At 42.9% G+C, this 13,957-nt stretch overlaps 1 protein-coding gene across 2 annotated transcripts in view; it reads left to right on the forward strand.

The window, feature by feature from the left end:
• raver1 (ribonucleoprotein, PTB-binding 1) overlaps nucleotides 1-13,957 on the forward strand; it is a 39,024-nt gene that overhangs the window by 4,755 nt on the left and 20,312 nt on the right. For both annotated transcript variants that reach the window (XM_048521758.2, XM_048521759.2), the window contains exons 2-6: nucleotides 2,367-2,433; nucleotides 4,074-4,543; nucleotides 6,832-7,023; nucleotides 7,429-7,558; nucleotides 9,128-9,231. In XM_048521758.2, the coding sequence (XP_048377715.1) occupies nucleotides 2,367-2,433; nucleotides 4,074-4,543; nucleotides 6,832-7,023; nucleotides 7,429-7,558; nucleotides 9,128-9,231 (963 nt within the window). The remainder of the gene's footprint in view (nucleotides 1-2,366; nucleotides 2,434-4,073; nucleotides 4,544-6,831; nucleotides 7,024-7,428; nucleotides 7,559-9,127; nucleotides 9,232-13,957) is intronic.

The raw sequence follows: 13,957 nt of genomic DNA on the forward strand, positions 1-13,957 counted from the left end.
GTTCTCACTCTCCATTTTTCCTGTAAGGCTTCTGCGTGGAACCATTGACTTAGAGAATGAACAATTAAAATACCAATTGCCCTGTGTCTGCATTAAAGAACAAAAACGAATTGGAAAGATGATTGTTGATGAAATGGATTTAGAGGAAACAAAAGAACACCTCATTGAATCCTGTGGATTGGCACTATTGAACTGTGTTGCACTAATATTCGTTGTTTGAAAAATCTCTCTTTTTGTCTATGTCTGCATGTCTGTGTAGAGGATTAAGAAGAGGTAGAGTTTAGGTTACAGAATTATAAGTTGGTAATTCATATTTTGTTTAGACCTGATTTACTTGTAACAAATAGTAGCTTCTTAAGTGCAAATATCTTGTAAGTGCTTTTTGTTAACCTGCATTCAACTGACAGGAGCATTTGGGGACTTGGAGTAATTTGATGAAATCAGTAACATTTGTGATGACCCCCTGGTGAAGAGAGGCTTGAGCATCAGTGCACTTTTCCAAGAGTGCATTCTGCCAGACAATGAAAACTATTCGTTTTTAAATTCTCAGATTTGGTTCATTGGAAATTAATCCTTGCAGAGTTTGCAGAACTCTTAAATTATTTCAAGTGGAGTGCTAATAAGGAATTTAAGACTAACATAATTTTCTCAAGTGAAGTAAAATAAGTTGTTTAAGTGTTTGATTTTCTTCTGCTCTGACTTGTTTCCTGTTCAGGTAAGAGGCAGCCAGGACACTGCCAAGATGCATTTGTTCTTTGATCTTGTTGGAAGAGCTGTGTAACGTTATAGTGTATGCTTCCTGAGTGAATAATTATTGCAAGAGCAAGCATTTTCCCGTCTCCACAATGCTGAGGAGATCCGACTGAATGTCAAAATTCGTCACCTTAACGTCTTTTGAATTTGAGCAAGCTTTGAGGTTTTTTTTTGTTTGTTTTCCTCCTTCCCTGAAACTCTAGAATTCAGATTAACAGACATTTCCATAGGAGTCAGGTGGTTTCCAGCACTGAATCTCACTAGCCACTGTTTATCCAGGTGATATGGGGGGGGTTACAATCCAGGCTGACTGTGTCTTGCTACAACAATTTTGTCTTTCCAACAGGTGTTCCAGGAGCCTGTCGAGCATCATTGTAGCTAAAATTAACTCTCTCACCACTGAACTAAATGTCTTGAACATTGTTACTGTGTGCGGGTCACTAATTCACTGGCTGAACTATTAAGGTGTAGATGCATAAATATTTGAAGACAGAAAGGCAGGAACATTATTCACTGCATTCCTGTTGAAACAAAAGCTGGTGGGTGCTGTAGAATTTATAGAGGAGACTGATTTGTGCTGTTTCCAGTGCTAGTTGGTTCATTTTAGACATGATATTTGACTTATGGACCACTACAGTAAAAATTTTTAGTGATACCTGAATTAGTCATATATGTTAAGGGGCTTTTGGACTTGATCCACTCTAGAAGGGACAATATTTATCACCCATTCCTGACTACCCTTGAGGAGGTGATGAGCTGTCTTACGGCTTGCTTGTCCAGTTAAGTGTTGGTCACGTTGTTTTGGGTCAGGTGGCACCTATTGATCAGACTTGAGCAGGTGGGGATGGCAGATTTTCTTACCTTCATGCTGTTTGTGACTGGATTGATGTTGCTCCAAACCAGTTGTTTCAAGGTTACAATTATGGCTTTTACATTGCTACGGTGTAATTTGACCATGTGTTTGCAGGTTAGAAATTCACATTAAAAGATTGTTAAACTGGATCTGTTGATTACTAGGCCAGCAACAAAAGCACTTTACCGTGCCCACGTCCTATATTTTAAAAAAACAAGTTCATAGTAGCTGATTATATCATTCAGAGCAGGTTAATGAGACCATGTCAGATTTTTAACAAGTTTGAATGTGAAACGAGTGAAAGAATGTTTTTCACTGCTTGGTGAATCATTAATAGAAACTTCAAGTGATGACTGAATGAACAAAGGAGGAAGTTAAAATAAATCTTTTCATAAGGTTACTGGAAGGTGAACTGTTTTGCTGTAAGTGGATATTGGGCTCCAGACTATTACATTGTTTTAGAATAGAATTCAATTGTTAATGATCAAATGCTCCAATTTGAGTTATCACTGGGTCAATATGCCAACCAGTTGCTGACCAAGTTGTAATTTTTGTGGCTGAGTTGCAGTGCCATGTTTTTTTTTTGAAGTGATTTGGTGTGAACTAGTTTTGTACATTTGCTCTTTTTTGGTCTAAGGAACAAATGGAATCCATCATTAAATCTCAACATGTACCAGCAATCATTAAACCCAGAAAGTGCAATCTTCACTTTAACCACATTCAAAATTTCTCACCAAAATTAATTTGTCCTGTCTTATAGGAGGTCTATGAACTGCTGAGCGAGTATGATCTAAAATACTGTTTTGTCGACAAATACAAAGGAACAGGTAAGTGTCCTCTGCCTTCACTGACCTGCCCAAATCCAGAACAGACTGAAGTAAAACTGCTTGATTTGTCCAAAAGCAATAAATACATGCCGGGATTTCCAGCGTTGTGATGAGATGCAGTCTCCAATATGAAATTCCCAGGATTCCTAAAGTCTGTCTGTCTGGTACAGCAGACCACTTAATTAATAACCACTGCACACGTGGTTATTTTTAAACATTAGTTATTTTTCTGGATGAATCATGCTGAACATGTAGTTTTCTTGATATTTGTTGTGACTTTCCTTTTTTTCCACTTCCTTTATTTTCATATTCTTGAATATAATTTGGAGTTAATGTGTTTCAGTAAGGTTTCACATGAACTGCCCTCTTGCAGACAGGAGATGTGAATCCTGTGCACCCTGCCCCATCCTTTAACCCTCTGCACTTGGAGCACCTTTCTCACCTTTTGAGAGCTGATTAATAAGTTATGGCTTCGTGCTTGCCTCCAGGTGAGGGGAAATTTGCCGAGTCACTTGTTCCGGGTTATTTGCGACTGCGCGCCTCAATGCTGACATTTTCATTCAGTTGCACATTTTGCCCACGTTTCTGGATGAAGTGGTAATATTTTAAAATCTCTTGAGGAATGCTGAAATGACTTTGGATTTAGTCCAAAAATTTCTTTTATGCAGTTATCATTTGCAACTGAATACACATTCAGGAAGTTTAAGGTACGGTAGCTGTGACGATGCAGAGCCATTTACTTGTGTATGTGTTAGTAGACTTGGATGTGGCACCAATATCTTTGCTTTGGGGTCTCCATAATGCTGTTCTTGTCAATCACACACTGATTCTGTGATTCAGTTTCAACTGTTATGAATCCTGATTGTTAGAAAAGCTTTGAATGAAGAGAACTGAACAGAAAGGAGAAGCTGAATGACTAAATGAGGGAATGCTCGCTAATCTTTTTGAAAGGCAATGTCCCAAGGTGGTGCTGATTTTATTCATTCAAGTCACCCTGCTCTTGAGTGCAGTAACTTCCTACAGCTCTTTTCAGATTCTGCATTTTTAGACTAATCTTTAGCTTATAAGGGAGTCACATTGTACAGAGAGTCCAGTCCGATCGGCTGTGATTTTGCTCAACGATTGAACAAGCACATAGGGCTGAATGGATCCTGTTTCTTATCATTTTCCTTCACCCACCAATGGGATGTTTGTTTACAACTGCCTGGTTCTGATCTCTGGAATTCCTTACAAGAGCCCTTCCTCATTTTAAGGCCAATCTTAAAGCCTGCCTCTTTGAGAAAACTTTGTTAGCACGTCCTACTATCTTCTGTTTGGCCCAAGTGTCAATTTTGAGCTGTTTGGACTCAGCAAACGCCTTGGAACATTTCAGTATATTCAAGCTGCGATGTAAATACCAGTTGCAGTTTATCCTTTTGCTGTAATTGAGCTTTTCATCACTGGGGATGAAAGCGGCACAGTTACTGAACACCATCCAGTGATTCTGCATTCTCTTTGCTAGCAAGTGGAGACAGATTTCATTTTGACAATCCCCTCCAATATAGCAAGGTTGCCCACAGAGCTGGGTTCCAGCAGAATTGGGGGAGAAGAGGTTTCAGAGGTCATTTAAATTAACTTTTTTCTTTCTTGTTCATTTCCAGCTTTTGTCACTTTATTGAACAGGGATCAAGCAAATGATGCCATTGAGAAATTTCATCAATCCACTTTGCGGGACCGAGAGATTTCAGTGCAGCTGCAGCCCACTGATGCTCTTCTCTGCATTGCAAACCTGCCTCTCTCCTTCACTCAACAGCAGTTTGAGGAGCTGGTGCGGCCTTTTGGGAACCTGGAACGATGTTTTCTCGTTTACAGTGAGATTTCTGGACACTCAAAAGGATATGGTTTTGTGGAATACATGAAAAAAGACTCTGCTGCCCGTGCTAAATCGGAGCTCCTTGGAAAACAGCTGGGCACACGAACCCTGTATGTTCACTGGACTGATGTAAATCAACTGACTCTTGACCTCATTCATTCCAAGTGCCTGTGTGTGGATAAACTGCCACATGATTATAAAGACCTGCCAGCGCTCAGCCAAGCCTTCAGCAACATCTATGAGCCGACATATTGCCAGGTATGAGCAACTGTCACAGGCGACTGTGAAGACTGGAAAAGTCTAGAAACTTAGCAAAAACTGTGAGCAGCAATCACACATCATTCTATGCTCTTGTGCATCTATTTAGGGTTCAGAGCTAGGGTTCTTGTTCCCATCTCCATGCCTCGATCCGTTGTCACTGTGATCTGAGAATGAGACCAAAACTCTGTGATCACAGTGGTGAGGAAAATGAATTGGCCAATGGTTGAGGTTGTGCAAACCTGTCTTCAGTTCTCATTTGATAACACAATGTGGACCTGGAGGGACACAGCAGTTCAGGCAGTATCAGAGGAGCAGGAAAATTGGCATTTCTGAAGAAGGGTCCTGACCCGAAACATCAACTTTCCTGCTCCTCAGATGCGGCCTGGCCTGCTGTGTTCCTCCAGCTCCAGTATCTGCATTCTTGCTGTCTTCAATTCTCATTTCTCCCCTTCCTCACTTTCGGAAGCCTCCATCCCATTCACTTGAGCTTTGGCTGATCGCTGATGTTCATCACTTGTATGTTAATTGTGTGTTTCTCTTGGTCTTGAACTAGAAAATGCCTTTGGAATAATTGACATCATCCTGTAGCTACTGAGCATGTGCTCATAGGCCTATTACACTCTTGCTCCTGTGTGATTCGTTTATCCCTCTCTGCCTGCTGTGTTTTGTTTGGATCAGAAGCTTTTCCCACATGTACCTCTATGCTTACTGTTCCCTCTTTCTTCTCCATTCCACTGAATGCAATCTCAATCATTGAGTGAGTGTTTGAACATTTTGGTTACAGCTGGGTTTATACTTCACTGTCATTCATTTTGATGTTGTTGGGTATGGCTGCTGATGAAGGAATGCTTGACATATATAATGCTTCCAATGCTGTTATTTTTATGCGTCCTTTAATTGTGTCTGATTCTTGAGCCTTGTACTGATGTTCCTGTTTTCTTAAATACACTGTAGTCTATTTTCTTTCTTTTGTAATTGTGTCTTGGGAGATTGAAAGGTCTGCTATGTGGGAGCCAACTTGATAAATGCTGTCCCCTCCACACTTCACTTCAGCACTGATGAAAAGTTGCCTATACTCAAAACGTTAGGTTGCTGTCTCTCTCCACAGATGCTGTCCGACCCACTGTGATTGCCAGCATCTGCAGTAATTTGCTCCTACATTTCGTTTAATTGACACTAAACCCAGATGTGTAAATCACTGAAAATCTATTTTATGTAGGTTGGAGGGATTCCTCTGCAAGTACAATGGAAAAAAACGTAAACAACTGGAATCTGTCACCTCCTTTAACAATCCCACTGACTCTTCAGATCGTTTAGCCATGCACCATGCATTCTATCCAGATGCTGATCTAGAACACAGTCAGATTTTGCAAGCTTCTGATCAGCTGCTTCCTGCGTGTTATTGTGCATTGAATGCTGATTTCTGCCCTTGTGAAACAGTCCTTTTATTAGTGCTCTTTCAGCACTCCTTGCAAGCCTTGTCTGTTATGATTGGTTTGAATTCAAATGTTTAGTCCTGATTTACTGCATGTTTGTGTTCTATGGTAGGTTGAATTTGAGCTAATTTGTTCTGAATTGACAGTGTTGGCAATTTCCCCAAGAAATTTTGAGCTATTCTATCGTGTTTTCTGTTTGCGATTGTTCGCAGACTGCTCTGAACAAACGTTTAGTATTGAACTCCTCCTTTTGTGGAGGTGTTTGCCACAACTGATGGTTCACATTCTTACCGATGGTTTGGTTTGGTTTGGAGCATCTGTGAGCTATTCCATAATAATGTCGGAATTTATACAGCAGCATCATGTGAAATGGACACACGCCCGCACCCCCCCGCCATGCCCACCTTGAGAACATCTTCAATTCGATATTAGGATTGGCTGAAAGCTTGGCAATCACTAACGCCTTTTTTTATGTTCAGGAATAAGTAGCAATTTGCCTCATTCCACTTCTGAATTGGCAGCTGAATACAACCTGAAAGCTGGATGATTGCTTCAAGCTGTCCAAGCATTCTAATCATTTTTAACCTATTGAAAACTTTGACTTAGTCCCATTTTCTCAGCAGCAGGATTTGACTCCCTGCATTGCCCAACACAGTCCACAGACCTGGGCAGCACCAGTAAACCTGTAGCACAGCAAGACTTTGTGTTCTCATGAATGAGGTGGGGGAACTCTTGACAATCACCTTGTCTGTTATTTATTTATTTATTTGCTTTTCTTTAGTCTCTTTCATCTATTTCCCGTATGTTACTTCTGCCGCCACATATATCTTGTGTCTGACCTTTGTGCAGCTGGCTCAGGGACCTGATGGGCAATTCCGAGGTTTTGCAGTTGTGGAATACGAAGCTGCGGAGCAAGCTGAGCAAGTGCAGAAGGAGACTGACGGCCTCTGGGTTGATGGGAACCACATTCGGGTTTCATTCTGTGCACCTGGACCCCCTGGGCGGAGTATGCTTCCTGCACTGATAGCAGCTCAGGCAATGGTGAGTACCCCGTCTAGTTTGTGTACCTAAGCATCAGATAACAGTGCCCTATTTTAGACCAAGGTAGGTTTGCAGAACCAAACTGGCTTTAAATAATGGCCTTTTGGAATATGGTGTACAATCTGGTCGAGCAGTAAGATGATTCTTAACCACAACGCCTCACCTTGCCTGTTGACACATTGCATTTGTATAGCCATTGAGGTGAGTTATCAGAGAACAGCCAGTGGCTGTGGAACTGGATTTCCTTACAGCTGCAGTTCTCATCTGTGGCAGTAAGGGCCTGAGATCCTGTTGTTGCAATGGGACAGCTCCAGTAAAATCTTTATTCTATGTTGGGGAAATGTGAAGTTAATACAAACACAAAAATGTATAGTAAAATTGCATTGTTTTGTCTCCTTTTTCCAGGCTATGAACCGTGGAAAGGGTCTTCTCCCAGAACCGAATCCTGTGCAGATTCTGAACAGCCTCAGTAATCCAGCGACATTGCAGCTTCTCCTAAACCCGCTAATTCATGGAGGCACTGGCGCGCAGCAGGGTGAGAGCTGGCTACCCGAGTCACCATAACAGACATGTCTTAATTTTGTACCCAGTTGGTGTTCTCTGGTTACACACTGTGTCAGGATATGTTGATGTAGGTTAAACTGGAGCTGCACGGGCTGGTAACTGACTGTTACCGGAACCTGTTTATAAAGAGCATTCCAACTACAGATGACCATTTAGGCACGTTCAACACCATATTTTGATTTAAGTATATTTCATAACTTGATGTGATGAGCACAAAGATATGCATAAGGGAGGCTTTCAGTTTATGTCATATCAGATATATAATTTCTGCAGTAGTCAAAATCTTCTCTTGCTGTCCTTTGGGAGCGTAGGCCATTTGGCCAATCAAGCTGACTTCACCTTTTTAGATATGGTAATTGTACAATTTTAATCTCCACTCCTTGTCTCTCGCTCTCTCGATAGTTTTCAAGTGTATTACTGTTGTAACTACAGTGCAGCAATTTGTCCTTACATGGCATTCCTCATGGCTGCTTTAGTGCACGGTTTTGATTGTTAGCTCTGACCCTAGCCTTTTCCCTTTCAGCTACAAGTCTAGCCTGTTGCAGTTTGTCACCTGGTGATTGGAACGGGCCTTGAGGGAAATTTGTACTGATTAGGGAAGCAGAAGCAGATGTCACTGCATATGTGTGAGTGATAATGGGAACTGCAGATGCTGGAGAATCCAAGATAATAAAATGTGAGGCTGGATGAACACAGCAGGCCAAGCAGCATCTCAGGAGCACAAAAGCTGATGTTTCGGGCCTAGACCCTTCATCAGAGAGGGGGATGGGGAGAGGGAACTGGAATAAATAGGGAGAGAGGGGGAGGTGGACCGAAGATGGAGAGAAAAGAAGATAGGTGGAGAGGAGAGTATAGGTGGGAAGGTAGGGAGGGGATAGGTCAGTCCAGGGAAAACGGACAGGTCAAGGAGGTGGGATGAGGTTAGTAGGTAGGAGATGGAGTTGCGGCTTGGGGTGGGAGGAAGGGATGGGTGAGAGGAAGAACAGGTTAGGGAGGCAGAGACAGGTTGGACTGGTTTTGGGATGCAGTGGGTGGAGGGGAAGAGCTGGGCTGGTTGTGTGGTGCAGTGGGTGGAGGAGACAAACTGGGCTGGTTTTGGGATGCGGTGGGGGAAGGGGAGGTTTTGAAGTTGGTGAAGTCCTGCATATGTTGAGTTTCCCTGGAAGGGTTGTCAGTGCATCTCCTCCTTGAGTTACTGGATTCCATGTGATGAAGGGAGGGAGTTTTATCCAGGAATGATGATGCTTGTCCAAGTCAAGATAGTGCCGTGCCTGAGATGGTAGAGTGTAATTTCTGGTTCAGGTGGGAAATTTGCTTGTGTCAAGTACTCCAAATCAGAAAATGGAGCCTTTTGACATCATGGAGAGTGCCTAGTTCTTAGTTTTCTTTCTGGATTTGTGTAAATAGGTCTTAATTATTTCTGATCCAGTCACTTAATTTCTGATTATCTGGAAACATTTGAACACACTAAAGAAAAATGTTAACTTTAACTGTGTAAACTGAACCAGGGATGTTAACCATAAGACTTTATTTTCTTCAGGAATTCTGGGAGCTGCTCCTTCAATGCCTCTGCTGGGGAATCCTGGATTAAGTGCAGCTCTCTTACAGTTGGTTTTACAGGGACAAAACCCAGTACAAACTCAGGTAAATTTCCAATTGTGCAGCAAGCCATTGTAAGCCAGCTCAAGGAGTTGCAAGTTCACTTGGTTTATTTCAGTTTTAGGGTGTCTTGTGGTGGTGATCTGAAGAAATATACTTAGCTTTGGAGGCTTTGTGTTTCCAGTGGTGACATTTTGCTCTATTTCTCCTTTCTTCTTGCTGTCCCTTTCTGTTCAGTCTTCAAGAAGGTTAGCATTGAGTCCTCCTCTCGCAGGAATATTGCACCTTTTTAAAATGTCAGTGCTGGCAGAGATCAGCATGACAGAAAGTCACAGAAAACAACAATGCCAGTCATAGGTTCCTCAGATTTTTCCTGTAGTTCTAACTGCTCTTGGGAATGTTATACACTTACTAACAGTTGTTGGGACTGTAGTTGTTCCTGTGTTTTTAAGAAGGTAATAATGATGCTTGTAGTAAATGAATGCACAGCTGCACAGTCCTGTACGTGGCAGATTTCCACAGGCTCAATTGTTTTGACTTCCAATTTTAAAAACAATAAAATAGAACTTGACTGGTCTTTGAACTTCTCTTTAGCTTCTGGTATTTTTTTTCTTTACAGGGCTTGAACTGGCTGCTGAGTAATACAAATCAAGTTCAAAATGTTAAGTTCAACTTAAAAACTGGTCATCTCGTCAAATGCATTGGCCACAGCTATGCCTCCACCCTAATGGAGGCTGAGAGCAGTTAGGCTCGAGATGACCTGTTGCTGCATGATTATCGGATAGATGTATAACTGGACAATTCAAGGGTGTTGTTGGTTTATACGATAATTTGCTCGGTTTTAGGAAGTTAGCCCTGCAGATTCATGGCTTGACTGTTTGTCAAGCCCCTCCATAATGTGGTACAAATGGGCCATGTTATCCCACAACCAGGCTGAGCTTGGCCTCCTGTTTGCTTTGTGGAGATCTGCCGGAAGCTTTTGGAAGTACAGCAACCTTTGAGGCAATCCCTCATGACCCAAGGTGATTTTGATCCACTCTGGAGTCATGAGTCCTGTGGTGATGGAACAGTCCAGTGCTGGATTTGTACATACTTCTATGATTTGGTGAGCGATTTCCCTTTTCATAGTCAGAGTTTTGTGGTACAAAAGAGACTCTTCATCCCATTGTGCCCATGGTGGTCATCGAGCACCTATCTACCCAATTCCAGTTTCCCAGCACTTGGCCTCTAACTGTATGTGCCATGACTTTGCCAGTGTTCATCTGAATACCTCCAAAATGTTGTGTTAGTTCCTGCCTCTGCCACCCTTCTCAGGCAGTGAGTTCCAGATACCCACAAACCTCTGGGTGAAAAATTACTTGCTTAGTTCTCTTTTAAACCACCTTTTTCTTAGTTTAAATTTATGCCCGCTGGTTATTGACTAAGTGGAAAACTTTCTCCCTATCTGCCCAGTCCCAAACCCTTCAAATTTGCAGACCTCAACCAAGTTGCTCCTCAGCCTTCTCTCTTCTCTGCTGTCAGGAAAACAATCCCAATCTATCTAATCTCTCTTCAATGCTGAAGCCCTCCAGCACAAGTAACATCCAGCTAAATATCCTTTGCACCCTGTCTCGAGTAGTCTGAAGTTTATTACAAACTCCTGCTTGTGCTTGACCTCCACCTGGGCTGGCCAATGAATCTCAAGGTGACAGCTTCAAGATTGTTGCTTTTGCAACATTTTTTTTTCCCCAGTAAAGCTTTGAGAATGTCCTTGAAGCCCTTCCTCTGCCCTGCCCTAATTGCTTCCCACGTTGAAGCTTGGAGCAGAGAACTTATTTGGTGAGTTTTGTCAGCTGTATGGAAAATGTGACCTCCCAACCCCAGCTAATTGACCATAACCAGTCCCTTGAATGTTCACCTGACAGAGGAATCTGAGATTGGAGTACTCATCCTGTCTGTGGATTTGTAAGATTTTACAGAGGCATTGCTAGTAATATTTCTTTTGGGATTTAAGATGTTTGCTGTACACTGTGTGTCTTCATGTACAGAATGCAGGCAACACTGCTGTCCTGTAGACCACAGGCTCAGTGCCAGATTTGAGCTGTTTTATTGTCAAACAGTCTGCCTCCAGTGTGCTGATATAATACTTGGCTGGTTGAAGAACAATGTTGAATTTCATTGTTGATGTCAACCCTTGCTGACAGGAGGCTTTCAGGACTAGGAATTGGTTCATGTTCTCCAGCAATAATTAGGGTGACAGTGTTTTATTGCAAGAGTAGACTGATAAACATTGTCTATCAAACCTGAGGCCTATTCACACTCCTGCTTCTGAGTGCATTGACGATGGTTTGGAGCAGGTGCACACTCCCATATGTGTACCGCAGCTCATTGACAGAGGCCAGGGTCTCCTTGGCTCAGGACTGGAGGTGATGCAGGTTGTACAGCTTCCTGCTTGTACTATATAGAAGCTCCACTCTACTAGCAAACTTCATGGCCTTCGAGTGGTTAGTTACAGTAGGGAAGGTGGAAGAGAGTACTAGTGTGATGACACGGCCTTGCTTGACCTCAACGTATTTGTGATGGCTCCATCGAGCATCATTGCTTGTTGTGCTGCATTTGGAGAATGGTGAAGAATTTCTGCTGGCAGCCGAAGATTTGAAGGAAACGCTTCACAATCCCTCATGGTTGATGAAGTTGAAGCCCTTGAGGTCAAAGAGGGCCATGCTGCTATTTGCTGCTGCTGTCTGCACTATTCTTTGTCTTGTCCTGTTGTGAGGGTCATGTTCATTGTGCCATTTGGACAGAATCTGTATTGTGACTCTGGGAGGAGCTGTCCCACAGATGGGAGAAGGATGATGTTCATAATCATGTTCCAGCCCGGAGAGTGTGTGTTGATAGAGTCACTGCGTACGTTCTTTGGTGACTGAAATCCTAGGCAGCTGTGTTCCAGTCCTTAGAGACCTCTGTACCAGTCAATGAATAAGGATTATGTCAAAAAAATGGTTGACGAAAAGAGGAGATTTCTACAACAGAACATATCACAGGAAAGATGCAGAAGCGTTGGAAAAGGTGCATTTACCAGGATGTTGCCTGGACTGGAGGGAAGGCCTTACAAAGAAAGGTTGAGAGAGCTACGGCTTTTCTCTTTAGAACGACGAAAGATGAGAGGTGACTTGATAGAGGTGTACAAAATGATCAGAGGTATTGTTCGAATGGACAGCCTGATGCTTTCCTAGGGTAGAGGTAGCTACTACGAGGGGGCACAGTTTTCAAGTGAGTGGAGTTAGATATAGGGGAGACATCAGAGGTAGGTTCTTTACTCAGAGTGATAGGGGCTTGGAATGCATTGCCGGAGAGGGTAGTGGAGTCGGCCTCATGAGGGGCATTTAAGTGGCTATTAGATAGGTGTATGGATGATAGTATAAGGTTGGGATGGAGGTTAGATAGACTTTAGGTTTAGGGTAAAAGTTCGGCACAACATCGTGGGCCAAAGGACCCGTGCTGTTCTATGTTTTATGGTATCGTAATCTCTACTATTGTACTGAAAGTCTTAATTGAGTAAAACTAACATTTCTGTCTCATGGTGAAGATTTGTAAGTTTCAGAGCTCACTGCAAGGCAGCGTTGAAAGCATTGACATCAGCAGTCACCCAAATGTTTTTGTATTATTAACTAATTATAAAAAGCATGTACTGGTGAGAGTTGGAATCTGTGGGAATAATGGCATATTATACATGTTAGTATAGTATTTAAAACTGTCAGTAAAATTTGCTATGACAATAATGTAAGTATATCAGCAATTTATATTGTATGCACCTTAACACCTCTAGAGGCATGTGTTTTTAACTTTCAGTGATGGAAGTATTTTATCTTTCACCAAAATTAGAAAACCAACTGTCTGATTTTAACTGGAAGAAGTTAGCAGGCTGCGTTCTTGCTTTCACTTTCTCCCCTTACCCTGAGGGGGCATGAGAATTTTTTTTCCCTCCCCCTCTGCATTCAGGTTAGATGTGGTGATGAGTGCCACTTAATGTAGGAATTAGGAGCAGGAGTAGGAAAGAAATTCAGCCCTTCAAGCTATTTAACATGATTGTGGTTGGTCTAATCCTGGTCTCAATTCCACTTTCTTACCTGCTCGTAGGAGTCATTGGTCTCAAAGCAGGAGTTCTGTATAACTCAGAGATAATGGGAACTGCAGATGCTGGAGAATTCCAAGATAATAAAATGTGAGGCTGGATGAACACAGCAGGCCAAGCAGCATCTCAGGAGCACAAAAGCTGATGTTTCGGGCCTAGACCCTTCATCAGAAAGGGGGATGGGGAGAGGGAACTGGAATAAATAGGGAGAGAGGGGGAGGCGGACCGAAGATGGAGAGTAAAGAAGATAGGTGGGGAGATAGGGAGGGGATAGGTCAGTCCAGGGAAGACGGACAGGTCAAGGAGGTGGGATGAGGTTAGTAGGTAGATGGGGGTGCGGCTTGGGGTGGGAGGAAGGGATGGGTGAGAGGAAGAACCGGTTAGGGAGGCAGAGACAGGTTGGACTGGTTTTGGGATGCAGTGGGTGGTGGGGCAAGAGCTGGGCTGGTTGTGTGGTGCAGTGGGGGGAGGGGACGAACTGGGCTGGTTTAGGGATGCAGTAGGGGAAGGGGAGATTTTGAAACTGGTGAAGTCCACATTGATACCATATGGCTGCAGGGTTCCGAGGCGGAATATGAGTTGCTGTTCCTGCAACCTTCGGGTGGCATCATTGTGGCAGTGCAGGAGGCTCGTTGCCTGTGCTTGGAGTGCAGTTGG

This window comes from Stegostoma tigrinum, chromosome 35 (genome assembly GCF_030684315.1).
Source record: "Stegostoma tigrinum isolate sSteTig4 chromosome 35, sSteTig4.hap1, whole genome shotgun sequence".
Lineage (NCBI taxonomy): Eukaryota > Metazoa > Chordata > Chondrichthyes > Orectolobiformes > Stegostomatidae > Stegostoma > Stegostoma tigrinum.